The sequence below is a fragment of the Muntiacus reevesi genome, chromosome 2 (assembly GCF_963930625.1).
Source record: "Muntiacus reevesi chromosome 2, mMunRee1.1, whole genome shotgun sequence".
Taxonomy (NCBI): domain Eukaryota; kingdom Metazoa; phylum Chordata; class Mammalia; order Artiodactyla; family Cervidae; genus Muntiacus; species Muntiacus reevesi.
This window is the reverse complement of record NC_089250.1, coordinates 161,159,299-161,185,760: the sequence shown is the minus strand read 5'-3', so window position 1 is coordinate 161,185,760 and position 26,462 is coordinate 161,159,299. Positions and strand designations below refer to the sequence as shown.

Genomic DNA, 26,462 nt, shown 5'->3' with positions numbered 1-26,462 from the left:
GGCAGTCTAGTCATTAGGATTCTGCGCGCCTACTGCCAAGGACACAGGTTTGATCCTTGCTAAGGGAACTAAGTTCCTGAAAACTGCGAGATGCCACCAAAAAAACCCAAAAGACACACAGTTGGTCTGCTGAATGGTCAAGATCGGTACCCAGGGCTCTTGACTCCAAGTTGGGCACTTTGGTATTTACTTATTTTACTATACCTCACCTGCTTCAAATGGCTGAGAATAATCTTTATGACTCTAAGCTATATTCCATTTTATTGTGCATGCTCAGGCCCTCAGTCCGACTCTCTGTGACCCCATGGACTGTAGCCCAGCCAGGCTCCTCTGTCCTTGGAATTTTCCAGGCAAGAATACTGGAGTGGGTTGTCATTTCCTCCTCCAGGGGATCTTCCCAACCCAGGGATTGAACCCACATCTCCTATGTCTCATGTTGGCAGGCAGAGTCTTTACCACTGCACCACTTGGAATCAACTTTATTGTAAAAGACTATAAGGTATTCACAGCTTACCAGTTTTTTTCAAGGTTTTGGGAATAAAAAATATATCAAATTCTAGAGTCAATGATAATTCTGAAATTCTGCTTTACTAGGAGACATCCTAGTCCCCTGCTCCTTGCCTGGTCAGAGTGAAAGTGGTTCAACAAAAGCTGAGAATAACAGGCTAGGAAGGGGCAAAGCTGCTTGTCCTCTTCTTTCCTAGATTGGTTACCAGTGTTTGTAGAGGTTTGAGATGAGCTACAGAAAATGAGTGATGCTATTTGGATGGAGAGTATCTTCAGGTACTGCAAACCACAGGCAGAACTTGAATCATGTGGGAGGGGTATGAGTGCATGTATTCTTTTGGCAAGCCTTAGGAACCATGAGGCTATACACTTCTATACTTGGTCTTCTGCACAGCACACATTGGAAACTGGCTGTTGGATCTTCAGACACTTGAGACAAGTATTTATAGCAATTTCATGAGGACAAGTCTTTTCATGCCCCGAAACAAATTTTAAACTGTGAACGTTGACCCATGGGTCTTTATTTCTGTACTCACTATCTGATGTGCTAACAGGACAGTAAAAGTGAGTTGAAGCTGTTCTGTTTTCCCTTCATTTCAAAAAGGCCTGGCCACAGTCTTTAGCTCAGAACAGCTTAATATGAATGTCCTAGGCCACGCCAGTTTTTTTTTTTTTTCCAGGACACAGCGAGGGTGGACTTGGAAACTGGCATAACATTGAGCTGTGCCTAACTTTCACCCATTGCCGTTCTCCCTATTTCCTGTGTTAGGATGACTTGTAATCTCTCCTGAGGAGCTCTTGGGGGAGGTTCTGCACAATTCCCTGGTTCTTGCTATGATAAGCAGCATTATTTAAATGCTGGACTCTGCAGACTATAGAAGTCCTGCTCTTACAATGGCTGAACCTGCTGCCTATTTAAGCAGGATATTTAAGCACCATGGTTCAATCCTGTTACAACCGAGAGGAAAGAGGAGGCCCAGAGCAGGCTGACAGCAGGAGAGGCTTCAAAAAAACCCGAGCTTCTCAGATGGTTCTCACTCTGTTCCTGGTCATGGTGGTTAGAGTGTCTCCTAGAATTGCAGCTGAAAACTCTTGTAACTTTCACGAGCTAGAAAAGCTTCTTTCCAACAGTAGAGGGGCAGGGTGATTAGAAATACTTTGAGGAAAATACTTTGAGAGGGGAAGGGATGGGAAGGACAGAAATGAGAAGCAGCCATAGAAGGCCAGAGACTGGGTGGGATTGGGACCAAAACGGTGGGTGGAGGGAGGGAGGAAAAATTAGCAGAATGGGAAGCTCAGAACAGAAGATATAAAAGAAAGTGCCAACTAGTGAAAATCTTGAGAAAGGATGGGTGGAGGGGGAACCGAGGACTGGGGAGCAGTTGAGAAAAATAGCAATTAGTACAGCTAAAAATAAAGACCAATTTAGAGACAAAGCCAGATACCAAGGAGGAAAATAGGACTCGCCAGAAAGACAATTCCTCGTAAACCAAATCCTCAAGAAAGTGGGGCTAATGACACCCCCTCTTGGGCTGTTTTGCAGAAGAAATGAGATAATAGATTCGAGTGGAGCTGGCGGTGCGGGCTGGGGACCGGCGACGGGAAAGGAGGAATCAGAAGCGGAGCTCAGTGCGGCCTCAGTGATCTCCAGGGTTGATCGCCAAGGCCCTGCCGACAGGTGCACCACGTGAGTGGCGCCCAAAGTCAGGGTCTCCCGCCAGCCGGCGTGCCGGACAGAGGCATCGTTCCGCGCTGAAACTGGAGGGGGTCCTACGGAATTCCCCCGAGGTCGGCCCCTGGAGCCTCAAGACCAAGGGCAGGAGGCGCCCACGTTTCGGTGCCCGCTCAGCGCGGCCCAGGAGAGGGCGCCCCCCGGCGAGGGCTCTGCTCGCTCCGACCGCGGACATCGCGGCCCGGGGCCAGGCGACGCCCCCGCTGGCTTGCGCGGTCGTGGGAAGGCCCAGCGCCAACGGTGTCTGGCCGGCCGGGGAGCGCAGCGATCCTGGAACCCGAGGGCAAGAGGGCGAAGGCCGTGGGCTGCACCTGGGCTTTGCAGAACCACGAGATCTCGGCTTTCCGGTCTCGGAAGCAGGAGGTGACCCTCACCTGCCGCCCAGCAAAAGCGCGCGGAATCACGAAGCGCAGAGCGCCGGAGGATCTGCGCCCGTTTCTCGGGGCTGCAGGGAGAGGCCGGGAGGCCGGGATGGGCGCTGGAGCTGGGAGCCGGGCAGGGCTGGGCGGGGCTCGGGCGGCATCTCTGGAGAACCCGGCCAGGCGGCGAGGGATCCCCGGGACGCGCGAACAGCCAGGGCAAGGCTCCTAAGTCTCGGGCGGCGCGGGCCACTTCCGAGCGAGTGCGCGCCTTCTTGGGCTCTTAGCCGGGCTCTTGGACTCCCGGCGTTTGGGAGTCACCCGGGTGCGCCCTGCCCGCCCAGGCACCCCGGGGCGGGACCGCAGGGCCCCCACGGGGGCGGGCCGGTAGGGCGCACGGATCGCGCCACGCGGCGCTTGGCGGGGAAGAGGGCCGCAGGGTGGGGGCCGCGCGCTCCGGGGCGGTGCTGAGCCAGCTCCTCCTCCTCCTCCGGCCTCCTCCTCCTCGCCTTCCTCCGGCTCAGCCGCCGCGCAGCCCGGCTGCTCCTCCTTCCTCCCCGGGGTGCTCGCGGCGATGTTTAACCGCGCAGTGAGTCGACTGAGCAGGAAGCGGCCGCCGTCAGGTAAGCGGCTCCCAGGGCTCCGCGGGCTGGGGATTGGGGCGCCCCCAGGGGCCCCGATGAGCCGCCCGGGCCGGTGCTGCCCGCCCCCCCGGGCATCCTTCCCTCCTGCCCGGGGTCGGGCGCGGCTCCGCGATGCCCCAGGCAGGACGCGCCACTTCTCCCTGCTCTGTCCAGGGTCCCCGCAGTCCCAGCCGCAGCGGGAGCGCTGAGTCCAGAGACGTGCGCTGGGGAGGAAGTTTGTCTGAAAGGAGGAACAACAGCCGTTTTCTTTTTAGTGATGGTCTGGGAGAAAAAGGAGATCCAAAACATCCAAACTTTGGAGGTTGTATGGGCTCTAGATTCCGAAAGCAGAACGGAGTTCTGGAGGTCTCCGCCTCCGCTGCGGGCGTTGGTGCGAAAGATGCCAGAGCGGAGCCCGCGGAAGGCACTCCCGGACCCGGGGCATCCGACTGGGTGGCCAGGCCTGGGCTGCTGGGCGTCTTCGGTTTTGCGCCGAGGAGCCGAAATGTAGGGCGGGGAAGGAGGGTGAATACCAGGTGAAGGGCGCATCTGCAGTTCGCGCCAGGAAACAACAGACCTTACAAAGGATTCAGCTTGGCTGTCACTCTGGACCAGCCTGTCACTCTGGACCAACCACGGTTCGTCGGAGCGATTCGATAGGACGAAGAGTTCCTGGTGAAGATGAAACCATGCCCCTGATTCCAACCATCTCACCCTTTTTGTTCCTTTCATCTTAGCCCCTGTGAGCGCTCCAAGTGGGACCCAGTAGTGTTCTGTGAATTCTCTCTTCACCCTTAGGGCGACCCATTGAGATAGGCATTGTCCTCGGCCCTTGCCACCAGCGAGCTGTTGGGTAACCTGCTCCGAGTCACACTTAGGTGATGGAGAATCTTTCAAACCCAGCTCAGCCTGACTCTGGGGTTCAGAGGCTTTTCTGCCACTTCCCACTCCAAAAGTCGCTTCTGCTGGTACCAGGAGAGCCTGTACACGTTGATCCCTATCTTTTTTCACCTGTGTCTTATTTTATGAGGGACACTGTAGTTAAGAGGATGAGTTGAAAGTAGATTGACTGAGTCCAAGTCCCACCTCCACTACTAGGTGCGCTGCTGCTGCTAAATCGCTTCAATCGTGGCCGACTCTGTGAGACCCCATCGACCGCAGCCCACCAGGCACCCCGGTGCCTGGGATTCCCCAGGCAAGAACACTGGAGTGGGTTGCCATTTCCTTCTCCAATGCATGCATGCATGCTAAGTTGCTTCAGTCATGTCCGACTCTGTGTGACCCCATGGACAGCAGCCCACCAGGCTCCTCTGTCCACGGGATGCTCCAAGCAAGAATACTGGAGTGGTTTGCCATTTCCTTCTCTAACTAGGTGCACTATCTCTGTGCAGACAAGGACCTGCAGGATGGCAATAAAATACCCCTCCTTAAACGCTGAATTGAAACTACTTTCCCATCCATCATATTTTGCAAATTGTTCCCTCAAATATTGAGAGCAACTCAAAGTAGGACTCCATAGAGTTACTATAAATTGCTTATATTAGTGTTAGTATTAGGGGTTATGTAAACCTTTCTGTGTTGCCTGTGAGTCAAAGGATTTCTCTGTTGTTGTTCGCTTTGAAAGTGATAGTCACTCAGTTGTGTCTGACTCTTTGCGACCCCATGGACTGTAGCCCACCAGGCTTCTCTGTCCATGGAATTCTCCAGGCAAGAATGCTGGACTGGGTAGTCATTTCTTTCTCCAAGGGATCTTCCCGACCCAGGGATCAAACCCAGGTCTCCTGCATTGCAAACAGATTTTTTACTGTCTGAGCCATTCGATTTAGCCATTCCTTATTGTTGGATGTTCACAGGCCAAAGGAGTGGTTGTCAGAGCCTGGACTCTGAAGTTACTTACATCCCTGGTTCCTACCCTGACTCTAGCGTTCAGCTGCCTTGAGCAAGTTACTTGACCTCAGAGTCCATTGCTAAATGGGAAATTTGGGACCTGGTTGCTAAACCATAGGTAGCTTGAAATTGGCTATTAGTGACCATTTCCATCATGGAAATCAGCAGATGTTAAAAATCAAGATGTTGTTGTTTTTTTCCTAGGAGAGCTGGTTTACCAGCATACTTATATGTCCATTTTCCCATCTGTACAGTGGATCTCATAGAGTTGTGAAGCTAAATATACAAAAGCATATATATAAAATATTATATTATATATATATGTGTATAAATATATATAAAGTCCCCAGTACAGTGCCTGGCATAACTTGAGTATAATGGCTGGCTGTTATCTTTTCCACCTTTTTCCTATTATAAATAGAGCTGCTTTGAACATCCCTACACAGGTCACTTTTGGGGTGAGGTCTTCCAAATAGAACAGATTATGGATCACACATGGTTTTAGGGTGCTGTTGCATATGTGCAGATTGTACCCCGGAAAAACTGGGATACCAGTTTTAGGGATACCGGTGGAGTGTACCTCTTTCAGAGTAACACATTTTAAGGCTGATGAAATGTGGTTAGGTCGCTGATAGAAAGATCAGTAGCTAAAAATCATGGATTGGTGTTAAATGTCTGGCTTCCAGGAGCCTGATTTCTTTATGATTTTTAGGGTTAACGTCTGTCTCTGGATAGGAAAGGACAAACAAGCCTCTGCCAGTTTGGTCATCACCACCCAGCAGTGAGAAAAGGGGAATGTGGGCCCCGAGGCAAAGGCACTGGGAAGCCAGCCAAGTGATCCAGGGGACCCTGGGCTGAAGTTTTTTTTTTTTCTTTTTTGGTGATTCTGAATTATTTTCCTAAAGTGGCTGTCCAAATTGTATAAGCATCTGGCCCCTCAAAAACTCGATCCATCCCTGCTGGACCGTGACTCAGACCTGGCTGCAGTCCTGCCTCCCAGCTCCTTTTACTCCAAACCTTTTCCATTTTTCCAGAAAATCTCACTGGAGACCATGTCTTTAAACTGAGGTTTGGCACTCCCAACCCTTAATTCCAAGTTTCGAAGTGTGATTCAAAGTGTGAATGTTCTCCTTTCTGAGGTTTCTCAAAGTGTGTTCATGAACCACAAGGGGGTGGGGGTGGTCTGATAAAATGCAGCTTTCCAGGCCATGACCCAGACCCCTCCTCTCTCTGATTCTGTCTTGGGCACCCAAGGTGGAAGGGAGTGTTGGCTGCATTTTTGACAAGCGCTCAGTTGATTCTTAGGCTACTGAAATGTGAGGAACCCTGGACGATTCCCCGCACCCACCCTGCCCCCCACGATGACTTGCGATGTTGATGGTACCTGGGATGCTCCTCACTTGAAAAAAAAAAGTCAAAGTCATAGCCTTCCACCGCCCCGTGTAAGCAGACCAGGACCGAACGACCGGGGGAATTCCCCACCCAGCCCGGAGCCTGTTATACATTATCCCATTAAACCTCTGGGACCAGCTGCAGATTTATTGCTGGGCTTAAGTTTTTATTTAAAGATGACAGTTGACATAACAATTTAATGTCTTTGTTATAACAACCCGACAGCAGGACTGGCTTGGCTGCTGGGGGAAATTTTCCCTGCAGAACATCACTGGGCTGGCCTGTGGGTTCAGAGAGAAGGAAGGAGACAGAGAGGATGGGCTGGGAGAGGGGCATTGTTTATACATGCGTGTTCCATGCTGGCTTAGTCCTCAGTGCCAACTCTGAACACGGGCATGGGCAGCTTGCAGACTGGTGGGTGCCAGGTGCTCGGGGCGCTTTACTTGTCTTCAAAGACTTTGTATTGGAACCGATGTGTTTTTTTTCCCCTCACTGTTAGAAATTGTGGAAACTAGGCAGGTGCTGGGCTGGGCCATGTCCTCCGGTTTCCTGGGTGAACTGAGTCACTTCCCTCCCTGGGGTTGAGTAATCCCCTTGGGCTCCTGCTGCTGGGCTTTGGGAACTTGCTGTTTAAATTGCACTAAATTTACTCCCACCCATTTCTTCTGCTTCCCCCAGATAGCTCTCCAGGGCAGCAACCCCGGGGGTGGCAGTAGGGGGCAGAGGGGCCTGCGTGGGCGACAGCAGCGGCTCCCCGATAAGAGCTGTCAGGAGGCGTCCACTGGGGCGAAACAGTGCCTTGCAGGCTTCCGGGGATCGGTTTCCCTCCCAAGCCAGTACCCTGCTCTCGAGGGCCCCACCCAGGGCCTGTGCTTCGGTGCTGCTGCCCCTCATCTGGGATGCGCTCAGGGACCCCCTCATCTGGCCTACCTTCTCTCCTGGTCCCCTCTCCTCTGTTCTGTGTCCTCCCAGAAGGCCAGGAGACCCTCTTTCCCAGACCTCCTGTCTCCCTCCCTCTCGGCACCAGAGACACACCCTCTTGTCTCTGCTTGGATCGTGCAGAGCCCGCCAAGGGATAGGGACAGTCTGGAGCCGCCTATTTGAGAAGGACTCAGAGCTCTGACCCGAGCCCAGAGCTGCTGGTGTGACCTCACGCAGTATCCATTTTGTCCTCTTAGCTCACCTGTATTAACATTGAGAGTGAGTGTGACATGCTGACTTTTCTTTTCCCTTCCCTTCCTCCCTGTTGCCTTGCTTCACCTCCTTCCTTCCTTTTTTCCTTCTTTCTTTCTCTCCCTCTCCAATCAGGACATTAAAAGCCAACAACACCATCATCAACCGTCTTTCAGTTCAGTTCAGCTGGTCAGTTGTGTCCGACTCTCTGCGACCCTATGAACCGCAGCACACCAGGCCCCCCTGTCCATCACCAACTCCTGGAGTCTACCCAAACTCATGTCCATTGCGTCGGTGATGCCATCTAACCATCTCATCCTCTGTCATCCCCTTCTCCTCCTGCCTTCAATCTTTCCCAGCATCAGGGTCTTTTCAAATGAGTCAGCTCTTTGCATCAGGTGGCCAAAATACTGGAGTTTCAGCTTCAACATCAGTCCTTCCAATGAACACCCAGGACTGATTTCCTTTAGGATGCACTGGTTTTATCATCCCACACATCTTTATCATCCCACAAATGAAGGATGTTTCAACACCCCCAGTAGTAGGAAAGATACAATCTCATGTAAAGAACTGTCCTGATAACAAGAATCTTCTAGAGGCTGTTGCTTCTAGTGAGAGGCTCTGGGTCGTTGAGGGACAGGGAAGATAGGAAGACCTGTCCCACTGTAGCTCTTGTCTTTTGTACCATGTAAATAAATGTATTTATTTACTTAAAGAAGACAACCCCAGGCTGCCTTTACTTGGTCAACACAGCTCACTTGGTAAATATTTCCTCCTTCTCATTCTCATTCCTTCATGGACCAGTGAAGAAAACTTCATGCAGTGCGTGGCAAGGCAGGCAGTGGCCATCAGGGAATGCCTGGCCTCGTCTTCTCTGTCAATTTTAAGTTCCCTGAGAAAAAGGGCCTGCCTTTTATTTCTTGCATCTTACTCTGCCCTTCTCTTTGAAGCCTCTGCAGCCAGACAGCCTAGGGTTGAGTCCTAGTTCATCTAGCTCCTGGCTTGTTCCTTTGCTTGCCTTGGTGTCCTCATCTGTAATGGGCTAGTGAGGGACCCAGCCTCCAAGGGTTGTGGTCAGGTTGAGACAGGAGGTAATCGGTGTTCAGTACATGCTAGATCTTTGTACAACCATCACCCTCCTTTCTGCCTTGCCCTCCGCCCCAACAATCTATCAGAAAACTGTTATCACTGTAAATCTATACATGAATGCCAAGCACTGTGGGCCCTGAGGGAGACACAATTCTTACTCTCAGGAAATACACAGTCTACCCTACAGACACTGGAGGGGGAAGTTGCTTATTTGCCCCAGTGTAAGGGCCGGGGTTGGGGGTGGGCCTTTGCTGGTGGCTCAGTTGGTAAAGAATCTGCCTGTAATGCAGGAGACCAGAGTTTGATCCGTGAGTCAGGAAGATCCTCTGGAGAAGGAAATGGCAGCCCACTCCAGTAATCTTGCCTGGAGAGTCCCAGGGACAGAGGAGCCTGGAGGTCCATAGTATGTGGTCACAAGAGTCGGACTCCAGGGGAGAGTGAGGGAACATTTCTGCATATATGTCTGGTCCCTGACGCTGGGAAAGATTGAAGGCAGGAAGAGAAGGGGGCGACAGAGAATGAGATGGTTGGACGGCATCACCGACTCAATGGACGTGAGCTTGAGCCAACTTCGGGAGACAGTGATGGACAGGGAAGCCTGGCGTGCTACAATCCACGGGGTCGCAAAGGGTCGGACACGACTGAGCGACTGAACAGTAACTGGTTCCAGAGGAAGCACAGGGGCTTCTGGAAAGTGAGAAAAAAATGCTGTCAGGGTCTTTACTTTCACCTCCAGAACTGGGCTCTTGGGGAGTTTTTATTTTTTCTGGGCTTTTGCCTAGAAAGTGAGGACTCTAGGAGCCTACAAATAACAGTCTGGCGTTCTTATTTCCTTCCCTCTGGTAGAAACTGGAAACCAGTGGCCATCTGTTGTTTAGTCCACTCAAAAGAGGATGTTGAGGCTTGTTTTTCCTCCGGACCCAAGGGTGCTCAGGAGCCCCGTAGCCCCTGCCCGTCTTGTACAACGCGTCTCTGAGAAGACGGCGGAGTGTGGGGCTGCGTGGACGTCCCCAGGCGGACCCCAGGGCATGGCACGTAAGCAGGGTCCCCATCCCTGGAGCTGATATGACCTCCGTTCAGCCATCGCTGGGTGCTGGCAGGCAAAGTAGGGTCGGGGGTGTGTGGTGCAGTCACAGGTACACAGGGGGCCTTTTTGGGGGTTGCTGAGCACTTGACTTTTTCTTTTTTGAGGCTTCAGACCTCGTGGGAAAATGCCAATGAGGCCTTTTCTGAGCTGACCTCTCCAGCCTGTGGGCCTGCTCTGGTCTTTGATGCTTTCTATTAGTATGATTATTTCAAAACGTTTTTATTTTTATTTTCTGCTAATGGCAGTTCACGCAAACCTTCCCACCAGGGGAATTGCACGCCTGAAGGGTCGTTATTCTCAGAAGCTAGATACTGGAGCTGATAAACACTTAAGGAATATTTAGATAGAGGGTTTCCATGACCCAGTTTCTCTGGAGCCCTCCATGGATCACCAATTTTAAAAACAGATTCTCCGCTTCTAAGTTGGGATGACTTTTTAAAAAATGTAATGTTTGGCGTGATGTAGGTGATACAAGGTTTTGAATAAGTTTTGTGGGGTGTGTGCTTTCCCTGCATATTTTAAAGGAGTCTGGGATGTGTGTGTGTGTGTTTGTGTGTAGTATCAACCACTTTAGAATTTAGAGCTAACGTTTTTGCCTTTTCCTGGGCTTGAATGTTTATTTTTTAAAAATAAGTCGTGCATTTGAGGGGGTGCTTTTGACAAACCCTTTGAGGATGTAAGTTGACTCTGCTGTTGAGGAAGCTGGATATTGAGATTTTACTAAAATCTTTGGCTTGGGGAAATTGTCTCAGGATCATTACTCAGACCTTCCTGTAGACTAATAGCAAGAATTTGTACTGTAAGCATTCAGTTGTGATGAATGTTAGAGATGCCTTTTGAATGTGGATTTCCAAGGAATTAATGTCTGGAGAAGGTCTCTGGCAGATATGACATCATAGCATCTATAAATAATGCATCACAGAATGTGCTACAGGCAACCCTCCTCAGGCCTCTGCACCTGGATGCGGCGCTGGTTTTGCAATAACAGCTTTTACTGAAGTCAGAGGCTGCACAGAACAGCGCCAACGTAAATGAAAGCATATGCCCATTGTATTTATGTGCTGGATGATTCTGGCCCAGTCATGTGTGGGATTTTGTCTGCGAGGAGTTAGACTCTTAGTTTCACCGTCTTCTCCCACATAATTGTTGCCATTCTTTTCAAGGCTGGCATGTTCTGGCCTCTGTGAGGGTGAAGATCAGCAGATATAAAAAATAAAGATGGCAGTCAAGCCAGTGGCAAATGGTGTGCTGTACTTTGGAGCCAAGGCTGCCTAGGCTTGGACCATGAGTCCCCATTTTCAAAGCTGGGTGACCCTTGCAAATTAGTGTGCCTCAGTTTCCTCATCTGTGAAGTGGGAATAATCCTAACCACATCAGAGGGTCATTGTGAGAACAAGATGATTTAACCTACGGAAAAAGCTCGGAATACCTAGTGCCCAGCATGCTGTGAATAATTTATAAACGCAATGGTTACTACTAGCCTGTGATAAACTCATCTGAAGATGAATTTCTTGAAAAGTAAGTATTGTGCCTGCAAAAATCTGAAAATCTAAAATACTTTGAAGGGCCCAGGAGGTAAAAAAAAAAAAAAAAAAAAAAAACCTATTTTTTTTCATTGCAAAAATGCTTTGCAGCTGATCTAAATGACAACAAGTGTGCAGAGCTGAACAAAATTGAAACAAACAAATGTTATCACCAACGGCTCTTTACTAACTTGAGTGGTCTTAAAGCTGCTAGATAGATAGGTTTAACTTTTTTCCTCCTGTACTTTCTTTCTTTCTTCTTCTTTTTTTTTTTTTACTGTGCCCTGTGGCATCTTAGTTCTCAGACCAGTGATGGAACCCATGCCTCCTGCTGTGGAAGCTCTGGACCACCAGGGAAGTCCCCCTGCCTGTCCTTTCCAAACCTACCTCCTTGTGTAATCTATCTAAAGCGGAAACTTTTGTCAATGAAAAAGGAAAGGAGAGTGTTGGACCTTTGTGTTCCCAAGTGCTAGGGACTGGGGAGGAACTGGGAAGCTGGGTACCCTTGTTATAGTTGCTCAGTCGTGTCTGACTCTGGGCAGCCCTATGGACCATAGCCCACTAGGCTCCTCTGTCCATGGGATTCTCCAGGCAAGAATACTGGAGTGGGTTGCCATGTCCTCCTCTAGGGGATCTGCCCAAGGGGGACTGAACCCTCTGCTCTGGCCACATCTCCTGCATTCCAGGTTTACTGCTGGGTTTTGCTTTATTCTTAAGCTCAGAAGTATATCTGATTGCTATGAAGAAAGGTTATTTCTTTCTCCTGGATATCACTGGACTGATTGTAACATTTAAAGTGAACCAAGTTGTCTTAGGAAATCCTTACTTGTATGCATTGGAAAATAGTGGAAGTTTCCTTGTGCAGAGGCTCCCGAGGAACGGAAATGCCTCAGGTGATGAGGCAGTCTCTAGGGCAGTGCCAAATGGAGTGGACCTCTGCCAGGCTCATTGGAAGCTGGGGATAATGACTTGGAAAAGAGAGACACCATTAAGTGAATGGAGTTTGCAAATGTTGCTCTAACTAGAGCTATCTATGTATATTGATACAATCAAGAAGGATTTTTTTTTTTTTTTTTAAGGCAGGGGCAGAGGCCTTAATCAAAATTGAAAGACAATCGGGAAGTCTTTGCAAAATTTGAACCAATATTCTGGAGAAGGGAAAACACATGACAGTAGAGTGTGAATAGAAGTTTCTTATAGTAAGAACTGTTAGGGCAGAAGGTGAGCAAAAAAGCAAGAAAGAATTTCTCTTTATCCAGAGCACCAAAGCCAGAAGTCAATAGCCATGGTTATGGGGATACCTACTGTATCTTGGTATGCTTTCTGGGCTAGCCCTAGAAATTCTATGCCTTCTGTAACAGTGTCGGCCATAGATGTATTTCACAATATTGATGGAAGGGAAACGGTAGCCCAGGAGGGAACTGAAAGGAAGGGTCACCCATTTGCACCCTCCTGTGTTCTGAGGAACCCTGGGTTTCCAAGGAGGTGGTCCTGGTGGGGACAATTGCCTGTACATTTAAGTCCCAATACTGGTTCCATCCAGCAGTTCCTTAGCTGGGTCACCTTACCTCCGAACCTTTATGTCTCAGTCTATTAAATGAGGAGACTGGATCAGATGAGTGGGTTTTGAGTTGTAAAACTTTTTGTCAAGTGGCACAGAAAGCTGGCACAGAAACCTAATATGCAAAATGAGTAGAGAATGAAATGAAAAGGGGAGGGAGGAAGCGATTGGCTCCTGGTGTCTCATAAGACAGCTATCTTGTCTCTCAGTTAACCAGAAGACCTAGTTAACCAGAGCACTCTGTTGGCTAAATGGGAATCCACCAACTATACTTACTTGCAAGACTGTGAAACTGTGAAAACCCAATTGTGGTTTCATTTATTATTGAAAAGAATGTCAGAGAGTTTTGGAATCACCACAGGCCAAGGTTGAAAACTTATAGAGAAAGGAGTTGTTCTGCCATGGCAAGAGAAAGTTCTGGCTGCCTAAGGTTTTATTCCTGGAACAGCAAATTGTGTCTCTAATTTATTTACTTAAGAGAAGACCTGCTGGGGAAGTGGAGAAAACCATCAAACTGTATTCTTCGGGCAGAGAACAGAGAGTAAATTTGTGAAATGCTTGGCAGAATGAACCCTGCTGCAGAAATTCCTTATGATAATGATCTTTTAATTTGATTTATACTTCGTTGGGAAGAAACACAGTGTTCAGAAGCTTGCCATTTTAGCATTTGCAAAGAGAGCAGAGAACTAATTTAATATCCACGAACTGGAGATTCACTTTAGAGAAGCATCAGGTCCATTTGTGATGTTTGAGTCAGTTTGCCTCTCCAAGGAGTGGCTTTGTCCCAAACAATTTTCTTACTCCGTCACCAAAGTGTATTGCTTCTGGTTTATTTAGCCTAGTGGCAAGATGCTGGGAGAATGCAATCTCTGCCGATCACAGAAATGAACCTGTGTTGACCCCCAGTAGTACATGAGAGATCACGGAAGCGGAGGTACTTCGAAGTTCATCATATTCTGGTACAACGTTCCTCTAAAAGCATTTGAAACCATATGGCCCCCTAGCTACCTGCAGCAACTAACATTCATAAGACTTTTAAGATTTATCCTTTTAAAATGATTTGTTTTGCCGATTTCTTGCAGCAGTCCCCAACCTTTTTGGCACCAGGGACTGATTTTATGGAAGACAATTTTCCCATGAACCGGAGTGGTGAGGGGATGGTTTCCGGATGATTCAAACACATTACATTTATGGTGCACTCTATTTTTATTACATCAGCTCCACCTCAGATCATCAGGCATTAGATCCCGGAGGTTGGGGAGCCCTGATTTAAAGTTTATTTTCTCCCAGATTCAAACTTTTCTTTAGAGAGACATAACTATACTTTGAAAAAAAGCAATGAAAAAAGAAGTATTAGTTATAAAAATATTCACTTGATAGATCATACTTTTAAGGAAGCAGAGAGAAGAACTAGTATTTCTTGAGGGTCCACTGTGAACATCTAGGTGCCTAATGTGTTTCCTTCTTTAATCCTTCTGATAACGCCAAGAGATGCAGAGATTATCTTCATTTTGCAGAGAGTTTTGCCCATGTTCACATATTAATAGTTCAAGGGCTTCCCTGGTGGCTCAGTGGCAAAGAATCTGCCTGCAATGCAGGAGATGTAGGTTCGATCCCTGGGTTGGGAAGATCTCCTGGAGGAGAAAATGGCAACCTACTCCAGTTTTCTTGCTGAGTCAATCCCATGGACAGAGGAGCCTGGCCGGCTACGGTCCTTGGGGTCGCAAAGAGTTGGACACAAGTGAGTGGCTGAGCAGAACACCCAGGCACGTAGTTCAAATTGGCCAAAATGGCTTTGGAACCTGGGCCCATGTGAAGTGACATTCCATGGTTTTTCACGTGACTCCAGGGAGGGGCCAAGTGAGATGAGATGTGTTTGTGCTATTGCTTCCTCCTTCAGGCAAGTAGCCAGAGTGTGTTAGTTGGAGGTTCCAGTCCCCTTTCCTTTAATCAAGAGGCTCTTTTTGGAGGCAAGAGTAAGAGAATGCATGAGATGGACTTGTGCAGTCATTAACTCATTCAGTCTTTGTCCATCGTACCAGTTTGATGCCGAGCCATACTGGAGTGCCTCCTGAGAGGCACAGGAAAACTCAGTTATAATGACTCTGTCTTTAGTATTTTGCTCATTATGGAATTTTTTGCACTAATTTTGGTTTTTCAATATATTGCATGAAAATCTCTTTCATCTGATGCCTGAGTTTTTTGGTGTCCCTTTAAAATTTTCACCTGTGTCCATTGCCTCCCTTTCCCAGCTCTGGTACTTACTTTATGTGCCAGGCAATGAGCTACCTCCTGAGATACAAGATCAAGACACAGAGGAGCTTTCAGACTAGTGAGAGCCGACTGTGCAAACAGTCACAGCACAGCAGGGTAATTATAAGACTGCACACAGAAAGTAATGGGGAGGAGTTGCCGTTGAGTCAAGGTCCCTTGAAGGAGGGCTTGAGGGAGACCTGAAGGCTGCCTGTGGCTCGGCCAGTGGCTATGTGGGTGGAGGAAGGATATATGGGGAGTGTTGGAAAATGACAAGTCCCTTCTTGACTCTGAGCCTCAGTTTTCTGCATCTGTAGAATGGAATGGTAGCACCTACTTCATAAGGTTGTTGTCAGGAATGAATGAATGAATGAATTCCCTCTGTTAGCCCTGAGAGTAGATTCTGGTGTGTAACCTGATACTGTGTCTTAGTCATAGTGGTGGTGGTGATGATGAAAATAATGCTCCTTATAAGATGACAGTATCTTTAGACCACATACACAGTCTCTGAACTTTGCTTTGCAGACATCCACGACAGTGATGGGAGCTCCAGCAGCAGTCACCAGGCCCCCAAGAGCACAGCCAAATGGGCGTCTTCCCTGGAGAATCTGCTTGAAGACCCAGAAGGCGTGAAAAGATTTAGGGTGTGCCTTTTTCCTTGTTGACCAGAATTGACACGCCACACAAAGTTTAGAAGCCTGTGGGGGAAACAAAGGCCAGTTTTTGATACTGTCCATCCCAACTTGAGAGAAAACTTCTCACCTGTCATGACCAACGTGGGCACGCTTTCCCGGGTGGTCATGGACCAGCACTGAGGGGCTTGCCCTGACTGTGTCTGGTTTTATATAACTGGGAGGGGTGGGGGATGGGGAAGAGGTACTGTGCCCACTGGCGGAATCTGCAAAGACTTTCCAGCTCTGTGACACCTAGCAGGGAGCGGTCAGGGTCTCCCTGATGTGAAGGCTTGTTCTCTCCTGTGTTGGGCTTCTCGGGATACACTGCTCATAGAGTGAAAGAGGCTGGACGACAGCTGGTAACGTGAAGCGGAATTCAAAGGAGGACAGGCGGATGGGGAAATGTCAGGACTACCTAGAAATGGCCTCCAGAAACCCCAGGTGTCAGAAGAACCTGTAAATTTCAAGAATGCCTGTATCTGCCTGAGTCCCACTGACTTCTGTCTTTAGTCCTGGGTCAGGCCATCAAAAGCCATCCTGCTGTTGGTTCCCTTTGCAGACTCCAGGGAGTGGGTGGCAGCCATTCCTGGACACGGGGCCTCCAGAAGCACCATCTAGATCTCGGGGAGAAAACTTTTCCGTGCACATTGGGATAGCTGGCTATGCCACTGACCCCCAACATCTGCCCAAAGAAAGCACACCTCCAACTTAAAATAGTTTTCATTGTGGTGTTTTTAGACGTGCTTAATATGTTTTCTTTTCTTTTGTTTAAAAAAAAATGAGCCTGATTTTAGAGGAATGTACTTTGTTTAAACACTGTCTGGAAGGAACTAATATATCTTCCACTTTAATTTACTTTTTAGTAATTTATTGTTAGTTGAGAATTGTTGAGTAGATTCCTGCTTCATTTTTACACTTCTTCACAATGTTAAAACCATTAAGTTCAAATGCATATGAAATTCTAGCTTTAACATTAAGCATAACACTGTTTTGGGGGTGGAGCTTTTACAGAGTGAGTGAACATGCTCATTTGTTGAATTTTGGCTTATCACTTCTTGAAAGGAAATGCATTATTTGTTTCTTTGTTTTTTAAGTAGAATACTGTTTGATATTTTTTTCTTCTCTTCATCCATAGGAATTTTTAAAAAAGGAATTCAGTGAAGAAAATGTTTTATTTTGGCTAGCATGTGAAGATTTTAAGAAAACACAAGATAAAAAGCAGGTACTTCTTTCACTCTGTAACCGTGTTCTTGCTAACTTTCTTTATAAAGTTACAATTACCTTTCCAATAAATTTTGAAATTGCCAACAGAAATTCAAACCATATTGGATTTGGGGTAGGATTTAAGATTCAGAATAGCCTATCTTGTATTGATCAAATATTAACAATTTTTAAAAGAGTGTGTTAATCTGTTTTCAAATGGAGCTGTTCAAATGAACAGATATTTAAAGTAGAAATAACAATTTAAGTCACTGAGAGTCTGTCATCGAGTATGATTTTTTTTCATGAATAATTTATGTGAATGCTCCCTCCAGGGCTTGACATGTTGGTGTTTTGTACGGACATCGTAAAGCAGATGCGTGGTGATAAAAGCATAAGGCGCATCAGATGGATTGTCAATTATTCAATATATCTTTACAAAACATCTTGTAGTTGGCAGGGATCCCACATAGAAAGTTTCTGACTGTTCTCCTGGGTGAATATGTGCTCTTTGCAGGAGGCAGTCTTTAATTCCAATGTCAGCTGGATTTTCTGCCACTGAAGTTTGGGTGTCAAGGGAGGTGGAAGAGATTCTGGGCAAGGATGCTTGTGGATTGGGTGTGTTTACAAGGCTCATGCTTGTGTCTTTCTAAGAGGCTCATGGCTAAATGCCTACATGCATGTGTGCTAAGTGGCTTCAGTTGTGCCTGACTCTTTGCAATCCTATGGACCTATGGCCCACCAGGCTCCTCTGTCCATGGGATTTTCCAGACAAGAATACTGGAGTGGGATGCCATTTTCTTCTCTAGGGGATCTTCCAGTAATAATGTGCATGAAGGAGATTTTTGGTGTGAGACTGTAGGGAGTGGTGGGGATTGGGGCATTAGAGGGTGGCCTGTCCTGCCTCCAGTGACTGGTTGTTTAGCTGATTTCAGCAGCAAATGCCTTGGGGTCTGTGGCTGCCTGAGCTTTCCCTGCCTTGGGTTCTACCCACCTAGGTCTTCGCTGAGGGACCTTGCTTCTTAGGGCATCTTCTCCCATCTTTAGTCCAACCGCTGCCTGTTTTTCTAGAGAAGCTGGACGTTTGGATTCTTATGTGAAACCATCCAATCTTATAAATGATGGAACTGATTTTTTTTAAATGTGAAACGTTTCCTGCCAAACAAAATATAGCCATGGGCAGATGTGGCTTGTGGGCTGCCAGTTTTTAAGCCTCTGGCTCCAAAAAGCTGGAATCCATGAAGCCAGAAGCTATTACGTGTTTGCAGAAAATATCTGTCATTGGTTTATTCAAAGGCTTTTCTGCCTCAGACACTCTTTCCCCAAGATGGAGTGGTGTGGCCTTTGTTCTATGCCTTCCCTTCTGCAGGGGCAAGGATAGATGGATTCTGAGATTCCTGGAGCTGGATTTCCCAGTTCAGCCCAGAAAGCCATCCTGGGCATGATCCTTGACACTGGCTTCCTTCTTGCTTCTCCCCAGTGGATGACTTTGCCTGGGCCCTTTGGGCTTTGCTGGTGGCTCAGACAGTAAAGAATCTGCCTGCAATGCAGGAGACCCAGGTTGCATTCCTGGGTCAGGAAGATCCCCTGGAGAAGGGAATGGCAGCCCACTCCAGGTATTCTTGCCTGGAGAATCCTTAGAGATGGAGGAGCCTGGTGAGCTACAGTCCTGGGGTGGCAAAGAGTCAGACACGACTGAATGACTAACACTTGACTGATGTCTCACCCATTGCTCTCCTTGGCCGCCAGCTCCCAGCCCAGAGCCCAGGGGCCACTGTCGATGAATGCTGACCTGGGCAATGGATTCATCTGGCCTCACCCTAAAGCACTAGGTCAGAGTCAAGGGGGACAGATGGACAGATGGCCACTCTTCTGCCTCAGTTTGCGTGATGGAGACGCGAGGGGCTGACCTGTCAGCCAGCCGCTCCTCTATATGCAAACGGGGCAGTGGAGGTCCCAGCACCGCTGAGCTGGGACTTGAACCTGCCTCCTGAGCCTCCCAGGTGTCCCTGCCCGTGACGCTGACATGCCCTTCCTTTTGGTCAAGTTTGCCAGACCTTTGTGGCGCACCTGCTCAGGGCCAGGCCTTGTGCAAAGCATGGGTGCCACGCGGGGACGAGACAGCCGAGCCCCTTTAGGGAACAGACCCCGAGAGCGGAAGCTCCCTGTTCGCCAAGCCTTTGCAAGTGCGACGAGCCCAGAAATGGGAAGTGCAGGTTCCGTGGGAGCACAGGCAGGCCTCTGGGGAAGTGACTCTTCAGCTGACATCTCAGGAGAGTTTGGGGATGGGGGTGAGGTCGGGGGTGGGCGGAGTGTTCCCAGAAGAGGGCACAGCCTGTGGGGAGGCAGGCCTGGAAAGAAGAGCTGAAGGCAGACCGGGGTGGCGGGGGACAGGAAGCTTGTTTTCGGGGCGGGCTGGCTTCGTTGTGCCTGTTTGCACGTTGTGCTGGGAGGGAGGTGGGGTCACGGCCAGAGAACCCCGCGTGCCAAGGTAAAGATTGGAAAGCCACGGGGTTGGAGTGCATGGGCCCATCCAGCTCCGACAGCCAGAGCTTCCAGAATCCAGCAGCCCCTCTCTGCACCCCCAGCCCTGACACCCAGGGTTTGTGTCCTGAGGCCTGGACGTTGCTTCAGGGCAGTGAACACTCGCCCATCAGCTGCCTGAGGATGTGGACGGCTCTGGGACAGACGGGGCGTCCCATCCGGGAGGCCCATGGAGTCCACACCTCCTTCCCGGTCATTACACTCAGCGTCCTAACCGTTCCTCCCACCTTCCCAGACACTGGGGCTGCGGTCTGAGAGGTTAGGCTGTGGCTCGCCCACGGCCCCACGGGCTCGGTGCAGACAGAGCCGGGAATGCAGCCCGGCTCTCTGCTCCAGACCGTCTTGCGGGTCCAGCCGCAGGGAAGTAAAACCAGAACTAAGTTCTGCTTCACTAATTTTAAGATGCGGAGGAGGACATAGCCCAGGGAGAAGTCAGCCCAACTGCATTTCACAATCGGACTCATCACGTCTGAGCCAGTGGGGAGTTTGTTGACTGTCTGTCTCTACCGTGAACTAAGGCAGTTGCAAGATGGAGGCTGGTCTCACCTTGGCCTCGGTTTAAATTGGACCTGTGCTGGGTGCTGCTTTGGTTCTTTTACTATCATGATCCAGCCAGATGGCTCCATAAGCTCTAACCAACTTACCTGGTACCTTGTATTTATTTATCTCCTGTTCAGTTTGCCTTTCCCTCTATCATGAGGGCTCTCTAGGGTTGGTGAGCTTTGTCTGTCTTCAGTGCCAAGCCTAGGACGGTGCCTGGCTCACTGGGTCCTCCCCGATCGCCACTCAGGTCGGCTGACCCCTGAGGACCCGCGGTGGGCAGGATCGTGGCCTCCCTGCTCGCCTTGAGCTGCAGTCACAGTCTTAGGGGTAGACTTGAGAAAGGGGCGTGCTGTCTGTTCTGCTGGGGTTTGAACTCTCAGAAACTCCAGACAGTGGACCCATACTGTGCCTTCACTGCCTTCCCCGGTCTGTGCTTCCCTGGCCGGCGGAAAAGCAACCCTTTAGTTTGGGAGGGTCTCAGAGCTCTGTATTTATGATGCGGGATGCTGGAACTTTAGGAAGTTGGGAGGTGATGCCTGCCCTGCTCCCGTCTCGGGGTTCCTGGGGGTTGTAACTGCCAGGTGTTCCTATTCCGCAGACAGCTTTCAGAGCCGTTCTTTCCCTTGGCGATTTCCTTATGGTTTGACATTTTTCTATAAAGGGCCTCTTCCCCGCGAGTTAGCATGGGAGATACATCTACCTTCTAACACAGAGCAACATTCATGTCTTATAAAACCTCTGAAAAAACTCCAAGAAGGTGTTTGTTCTTTGGCTCTCCCTCACTCATTCATTCATTTTTACTCATTCATTCATCAGTACATGCATGAAGGGCCTATTTACTATGTATGTGACAATGATTGAAATGGATACAGCATCTCCTACAGATTTGTAAAAACCAAACTGAGTGGGGGTGGGGAAGTGGGGTGGTGCAAGATTTCTAATAATCAAAGCTCTGAGAGCAACTTGCACTGGTATTTAAATGTAACAAACAGTACCTTGCCTTTTTATAGTGGTTCAGAGTTAACCAGTACAGAGGGAGGGGTCTGTAAAAGAAACGTGAAGTCGCTCAGTCATCTCTGACCCTTCGCGACCCCATGGACTGTGTAGCCCACCAGATTCCTCTGTCCATGGAATTTTCTAGGCAAGAATACTGGAGTGGGTTGCCGTTTCCTTCTCCAGGGGATCTTCATGTTTATTACTTTTATTATATTTAACACTAAAACTTGATCCAGGATTTTAGTGTTTGGTGTTCTTATTTAAAGTAATCATAAAGGTCTTCCTAAAAAGACTAACACATCATCTTCTTTATTAAAAAAAAATATATATATATATATATATAATTTAAAGATCCAAAAGTGCTCCTTATGTGAAGCTTCACAAGTGGATGGAGTACGAAGGTCTCGTTCCCGTCAGCCCTCAGGAGCCTCCAGCTCTCCCTCCTTCTCTGGTTTGGGCTGTGTCTTTCTGACCTTTGATATGGACTTGACCGGGTCCAGGCAGGAGCGGATAGGAACTCAGCGGCTCATAGTGTGGTCTGGGGCCTGGTGCAGGCCTGCCCTGCATCTCCACCCCATCCTGGCTCACTTCATCATTCTCCGATATCCTCTACTGATGTCTTTTCACCATTACTATGAGTTTCCACTTACTTTATATCCCTGTCTACGGCATTTTCAGTATTAAAACTTTATTGTTTGCTGCTGACCCAAGAGGATGATGCTACGATTACATTTTTTTTTTCTTCTTGGATCATTTTTTAAAAAAATATTTATTTATTATTTATGGCTGCGCTGGGTCTTCCTTGCTACTCGCAGGCTTTCTTTAGTTGCCGCAAGTGGGGGCTAGTCTCTTCTTGTGGAGTGTGGGTCCAGCAGTTGTGGAGCTCGGACTTAGTTTCCCCGAGGCACGTGGGGTCTTCCCAGACCAGGGATGGAACCTGTGTTCCCTGCATTGGCAGGCGGATTCCTAACCACTGGACCACCAGGGAAGTCCCTGGACCATTTTTTGCTTTTCTTCTTTTTATACTTTCTAGGAGCCTGCGAAATGCTTCTTGTTATGATGTGGCTGAGGCCTCTCATCTCTGCAGTCCGGGTTCCCCTGGGGGCCCCTCCTGGGGCCCTCTGGCCACAGCTCCCACCCGGGCATCCCCAGGTCTTTCTTTGCCGTCAGTGGCCACTCGCTTTGCCCCTCTCCTGCCATCTGCCATCTCCCAGGCCCTCACTTGTCCTGAGTCACTTCCTCATCTGAATGGAGCAAGACCAGTCATAACTTCTTGAGAAAGGGCACACAGCAGGTAGACCTTTGAAGGTCTTACTGAGTGAAAATGCTAATTGTTTTCCTATTCTCCTGCTTCATGGATAATTCGACAGGGCATAAAATTGAATTCCAGGTTAAAACTCATTCAGTACTTTGAAGCCATTGTCCCATTATGTTACATTTTTGTTGCGAATCAGTACGTTACATGTAAGCTGTTTCGTTTTCTTTGCTTTTTCTCTCCAGAATAACATAATACCCTCTTTTCATCACCAGTATTCTGAAGCTGTACAGTCAGAGGCTCTGGAGGGGGGTGAGGCTCATCCATTGTGTGGGACATTTTCTGGAGCCTTTTCATCTGGAAATTTGTAGTTCTGGGAAGTGTTCTCGTATTTTTATTATCATTATTTTTTTTGAAACTTCTTTCCTTCCGTTTTCTCTGGTTTCTTTCCCAATGATGGCCCTCCTCCCCTGGACTGAGTCTTTAGTTTTCTCTTCTTTCCCTCCAGTTTTTCATCTTTGTGCCTTTCAGTTCCTACATTTTCTTTTGCAGATTTCAACTTTATCTTTAAATCTTTCTATGGAATTTTTTCTGCTTCTGTTTTCTATAGACTGGGGCCCTCATCCTGGTGGTGTCAAGCCTGACAGGCTTATAAACTAAACATATTTCCAATGAGCTGGGTGGGGAGAAATTTGCTGTGTGTCTGTGTGCGGATTTTCAGTTAACCCTTGTATTCAATTTGGTATCTCTTCCTTTCCCTCCTACCTTTGTCTTCAAGAGAAGAAAACTCCAGGCTGTGGGTGGGGGTGGTAGGTGGGTGGGGAGGGAGGAGATGACTGCCCAGGGCTGGGGTCAGAACCTGGGGGTCTAACGGCTTTTTCCTGCTGCCCCCTTCATCCCTCCCACCTGGGTTCCCAGATGCCCTTGAGTTCCTGCCATTTGGGGATGCTACTTTGCATGCCCCCACCCCCCACAAGCTTGCAGGGCCTAGGTTTCTTCCTGCTGCTGTCTGCAGTGTCTTTCACTGTTCCTCCAACTGCTTTCCATTTCCTGAACCCCTTCTCAGAAGTAATCTCAAATCGTTCACTTGACCTTTTCCTTGCCTCATTCTCTTTCTGAAGCTGATAGTAACATAGGTAGTGTGTGGCTTGACCTTGCCTTTCCTTATGTGTCCTGCCCCTTTGTCCGTCTCTGGCAGAGTGATGGGAACAGCAGGGGAGGGGCTGACGCAGGCCAGGTGAGCAGGACTCAGGGACAGGCAGGGTGCAGGGATGAGTGGGGTGTTAGGGGATCACCACCCCCAGGTTCCTGGAGTGGATACAGGGGGACCCCCCAGGCCAGAAGGGGACCACTTCTTTTCTCGGTGTTAGGTGTGAGATGTCTGTGGGATATCTAAGCCCACAATTCTAGACATGAGTTATCTGCATGGTAAGTTGCTTGGGGCAGAGGAATGGGCTGGAATCTTGGGAAACCATGTGGTTAGGAAAGTGGTCAGCCTAGGGCCAAACTCAGGAAACCCCAGAATTGGCAGGGGTGGGGGGGACAGAGGGACAGGAGCTGGCAAAGGAGACAGAAGCAGCGAGGTGTTGGAGAATCCCAAGAGGGTGATGGGGGTGAGCAGGGTGGGGGCCTGGAGAGCGGTCCAGAAGAAGGGTGTTGGTGGGAGGGCAGGAGCCAGGGACGGGGGAGCAGGTGGAAGGGAGAAAGTGGAGACAGAAAATGCATTTCTTTCTTTTGAGATGCCTCAGTGAGAAATCATCAACTACAGGGGCACGCGGAGTAAAAGCTTTTATTTCTCCCAGTGGATAAAGTTAAAGCACACTTACTAATGAGAGAGAGAAGCCAGAACATAGAGAGCAGTGCTCGTCCGCACTCGGGCCTGCGAGTGCCTTTGCCTTTGTTCTGGGTCGGATTCTCTTGCTGGGGCTGATGGGACTCAAGTGAGTTTGCTTCTCCTAAACGTGCACTTGCTGGGAGCTGGGTTTGAGTGCTGACTCCTGCCGGGCGTTGCTCTTGGCTGATGCGCTGCCGGGCTGGGAGGAAGGCTCCGGGCAGAGGGGCTGGGGTCTGTGTCCGGAGGCAAACCTGGCTACACACGGCTTCTAACGGGGGGTCCTCAGGTTGATGCCGGGAGTCATCGCCTGCACCTAGGGGCAATCCTTTTCCAGCACCTTCTGGGGCAGGGTTGGGAGCCGGGCGTGGCTGCTGTCCACAGTGGTGCGGGTGCTCTGGCGGAGGCTGGAACAGCTGGAGGAGAGAGGCCAGACATCCTTCCACAGCACACCCAGAGTCCTAAACCCTGGGGGCCCCCACCAGTGGGGGATATTCTCACCCTGTCCCGACAGGAACTAGAATAGGGTTAACCACACTCTGGAAAATATCCCCAAATAACTCGAGAGACCTGCTTCTTCTTTTTTGTTATGCGTCCTCAGCGTGGACACCAGGCCTTCCTGTGACCAGCTTGTGGTTGGCAGTCTCAGGGTTTCCCTTTTCAGTCATGCTTCCTACCCCGGCCAGATAAGCTCTGCCCACGAAGCTGTCACCCTGAGCCATCAGCCAGAGATGAGGGTGGTCCATGTCCGGGCGCCTCGGGGACCCTGCACTCTTCTCCGACCGATGCTCGGGGTGCTTGTGGACACACCGTGGGGCTGAGAGGCCCGAGGCCTGTACACCTACAGGCGTCCCCCCAAAACCTGCTTCCTGTCCTCCCCCACCCCCTCTCACCCCCACCTCTAAGCCTCAAGCTACTCATTACACTTCTTCTTTTTAGAACCACCCAAGACAGCCTGGATCCATCTGGAAAATGTGTGTGCGTGTGAGTGAGTGAATGTTCAAGGGGGAGGGGAGGCCTAAAGCTCTTTCTTCTTCTAGGGCCCTACATGGAGTTTGCTAATCTGACTGGTTAAAGTCTGCTTTTATGAATTATCGTTAAAACAGGAAGTGGTTTTCCAAAGACGTTCCTTTCTGACAGAATGGGGGTGGTGGGAGGGAGGCTCAGAGCTTCCTGAAATAAGTGGGTTTTGGAGGGGTGGGCGGCCCCGATGTACTGGCCCCCTGGGTCTCCTCGATGGTTTCCCGGCCTGTCCCCTGCAACAGCCACATTTCCTTAAGGCTCCCACCTGGGTGGTCTTCCCCCACTTCTCCCCAAGGTTTTCTTTCTCGGTGACGGGAGATGGGTCAGACCAGACCTCCATCTCGTAGGATCTTTTGTCTACTAGTCCCCGGAACCAAAAGAAGTAAAAGGTTTGCTTTTCTCCTCCTTTAAGCACTAAGTATTGAAGCCTTCCGGTGGTCTCTATGAGCCCAAAGGGTTTTCAGAGCCTGGGGTTTCCTAAGCCAAGCCCTGCAGCATGCAGGACCCCAGGTGGGCTATCTAGAGAGAGTGGGGTTTTCTACGTAGACCCTGAGAAGCCCCTGGCTTCCTATGCAAATCATAGTTCCGCAGCTCCATTTAGAGGTTTTTATTGTTTGGTTTCCTCTGTAGCGTGGGCTCTAGTGTTTGGAGAAACAGCTTTTTGAGGGGTGAGCACAGGGTGTCAGAGCGCAGAGAGCCCTCAGGGGATGTCCTGCGGGACCCTCGCCTGGAGGCCTGCTGTTTGTAAGACAAACTGTTTGCCATCATTGGAAAAGACCCTGAAGCTGGGAAGGATTGAAAGTGGGAGAAGAAGGGGACGACAGAGGATGAGATTGTTGGATGGCATCACCCACTCGATGGACATGAGTTTGAGCAAGCTCCGGGAGTTGGTGACGGACAGGGAAGTCTGGCGTGCTGCAGTCCATGGGGTTGCAAAGAGTCAGACATGACTGAGCGACTGAACAACACATTCCTGCAGCAGTCACTGTTGGGTTTTGGTGACGCCTAAGTGCAGGTGTGCATACCTTTCCCAACCCTGCTGACAAGCCCTCCCAGGGCAGTGCCTTTTAGGGTTGATGCCTTCTGGCCAACTGCACTTAGGGTTCAGGGCAGGCGGCAGTGTTCTATCTCTTGCTGGTGCTCATCTCTAGTTCTGTGAAAACAAGCCCCAGTCCTGCGGGGCTGACAGTGCATCACCAAGGGCAGGGAG

At 49.4% G+C, this 26,462-nt stretch overlaps 1 protein-coding gene across 2 annotated transcripts in view; it reads left to right on the top strand.

The window, feature by feature from the left end:
• Positions 1-3,075: 3,075 nt before the first annotated feature.
• Positions 3,076-26,462, top strand: part of RGS10 (regulator of G protein signaling 10) — a 40,006-nt gene continuing 16,619 nt past the window's right edge. The window contains exons 1-3 of one of the 2 annotated variants that reach the window (XM_065920136.1): positions 3,076-3,221; positions 15,712-15,830; positions 16,996-17,082. In XM_065920136.1, the coding sequence (XP_065776208.1) occupies positions 3,173-3,221; positions 15,712-15,830; positions 16,996-17,082 (255 nt within the window). In that variant the 5' untranslated portion in view covers positions 3,076-3,172. Of the gene's footprint in view, positions 3,222-9,719; positions 9,798-15,711; positions 15,831-16,995; positions 17,083-26,462 lie in introns of those variants that run through there. The other variant, XM_065920137.1, reaches the window with a different exon arrangement.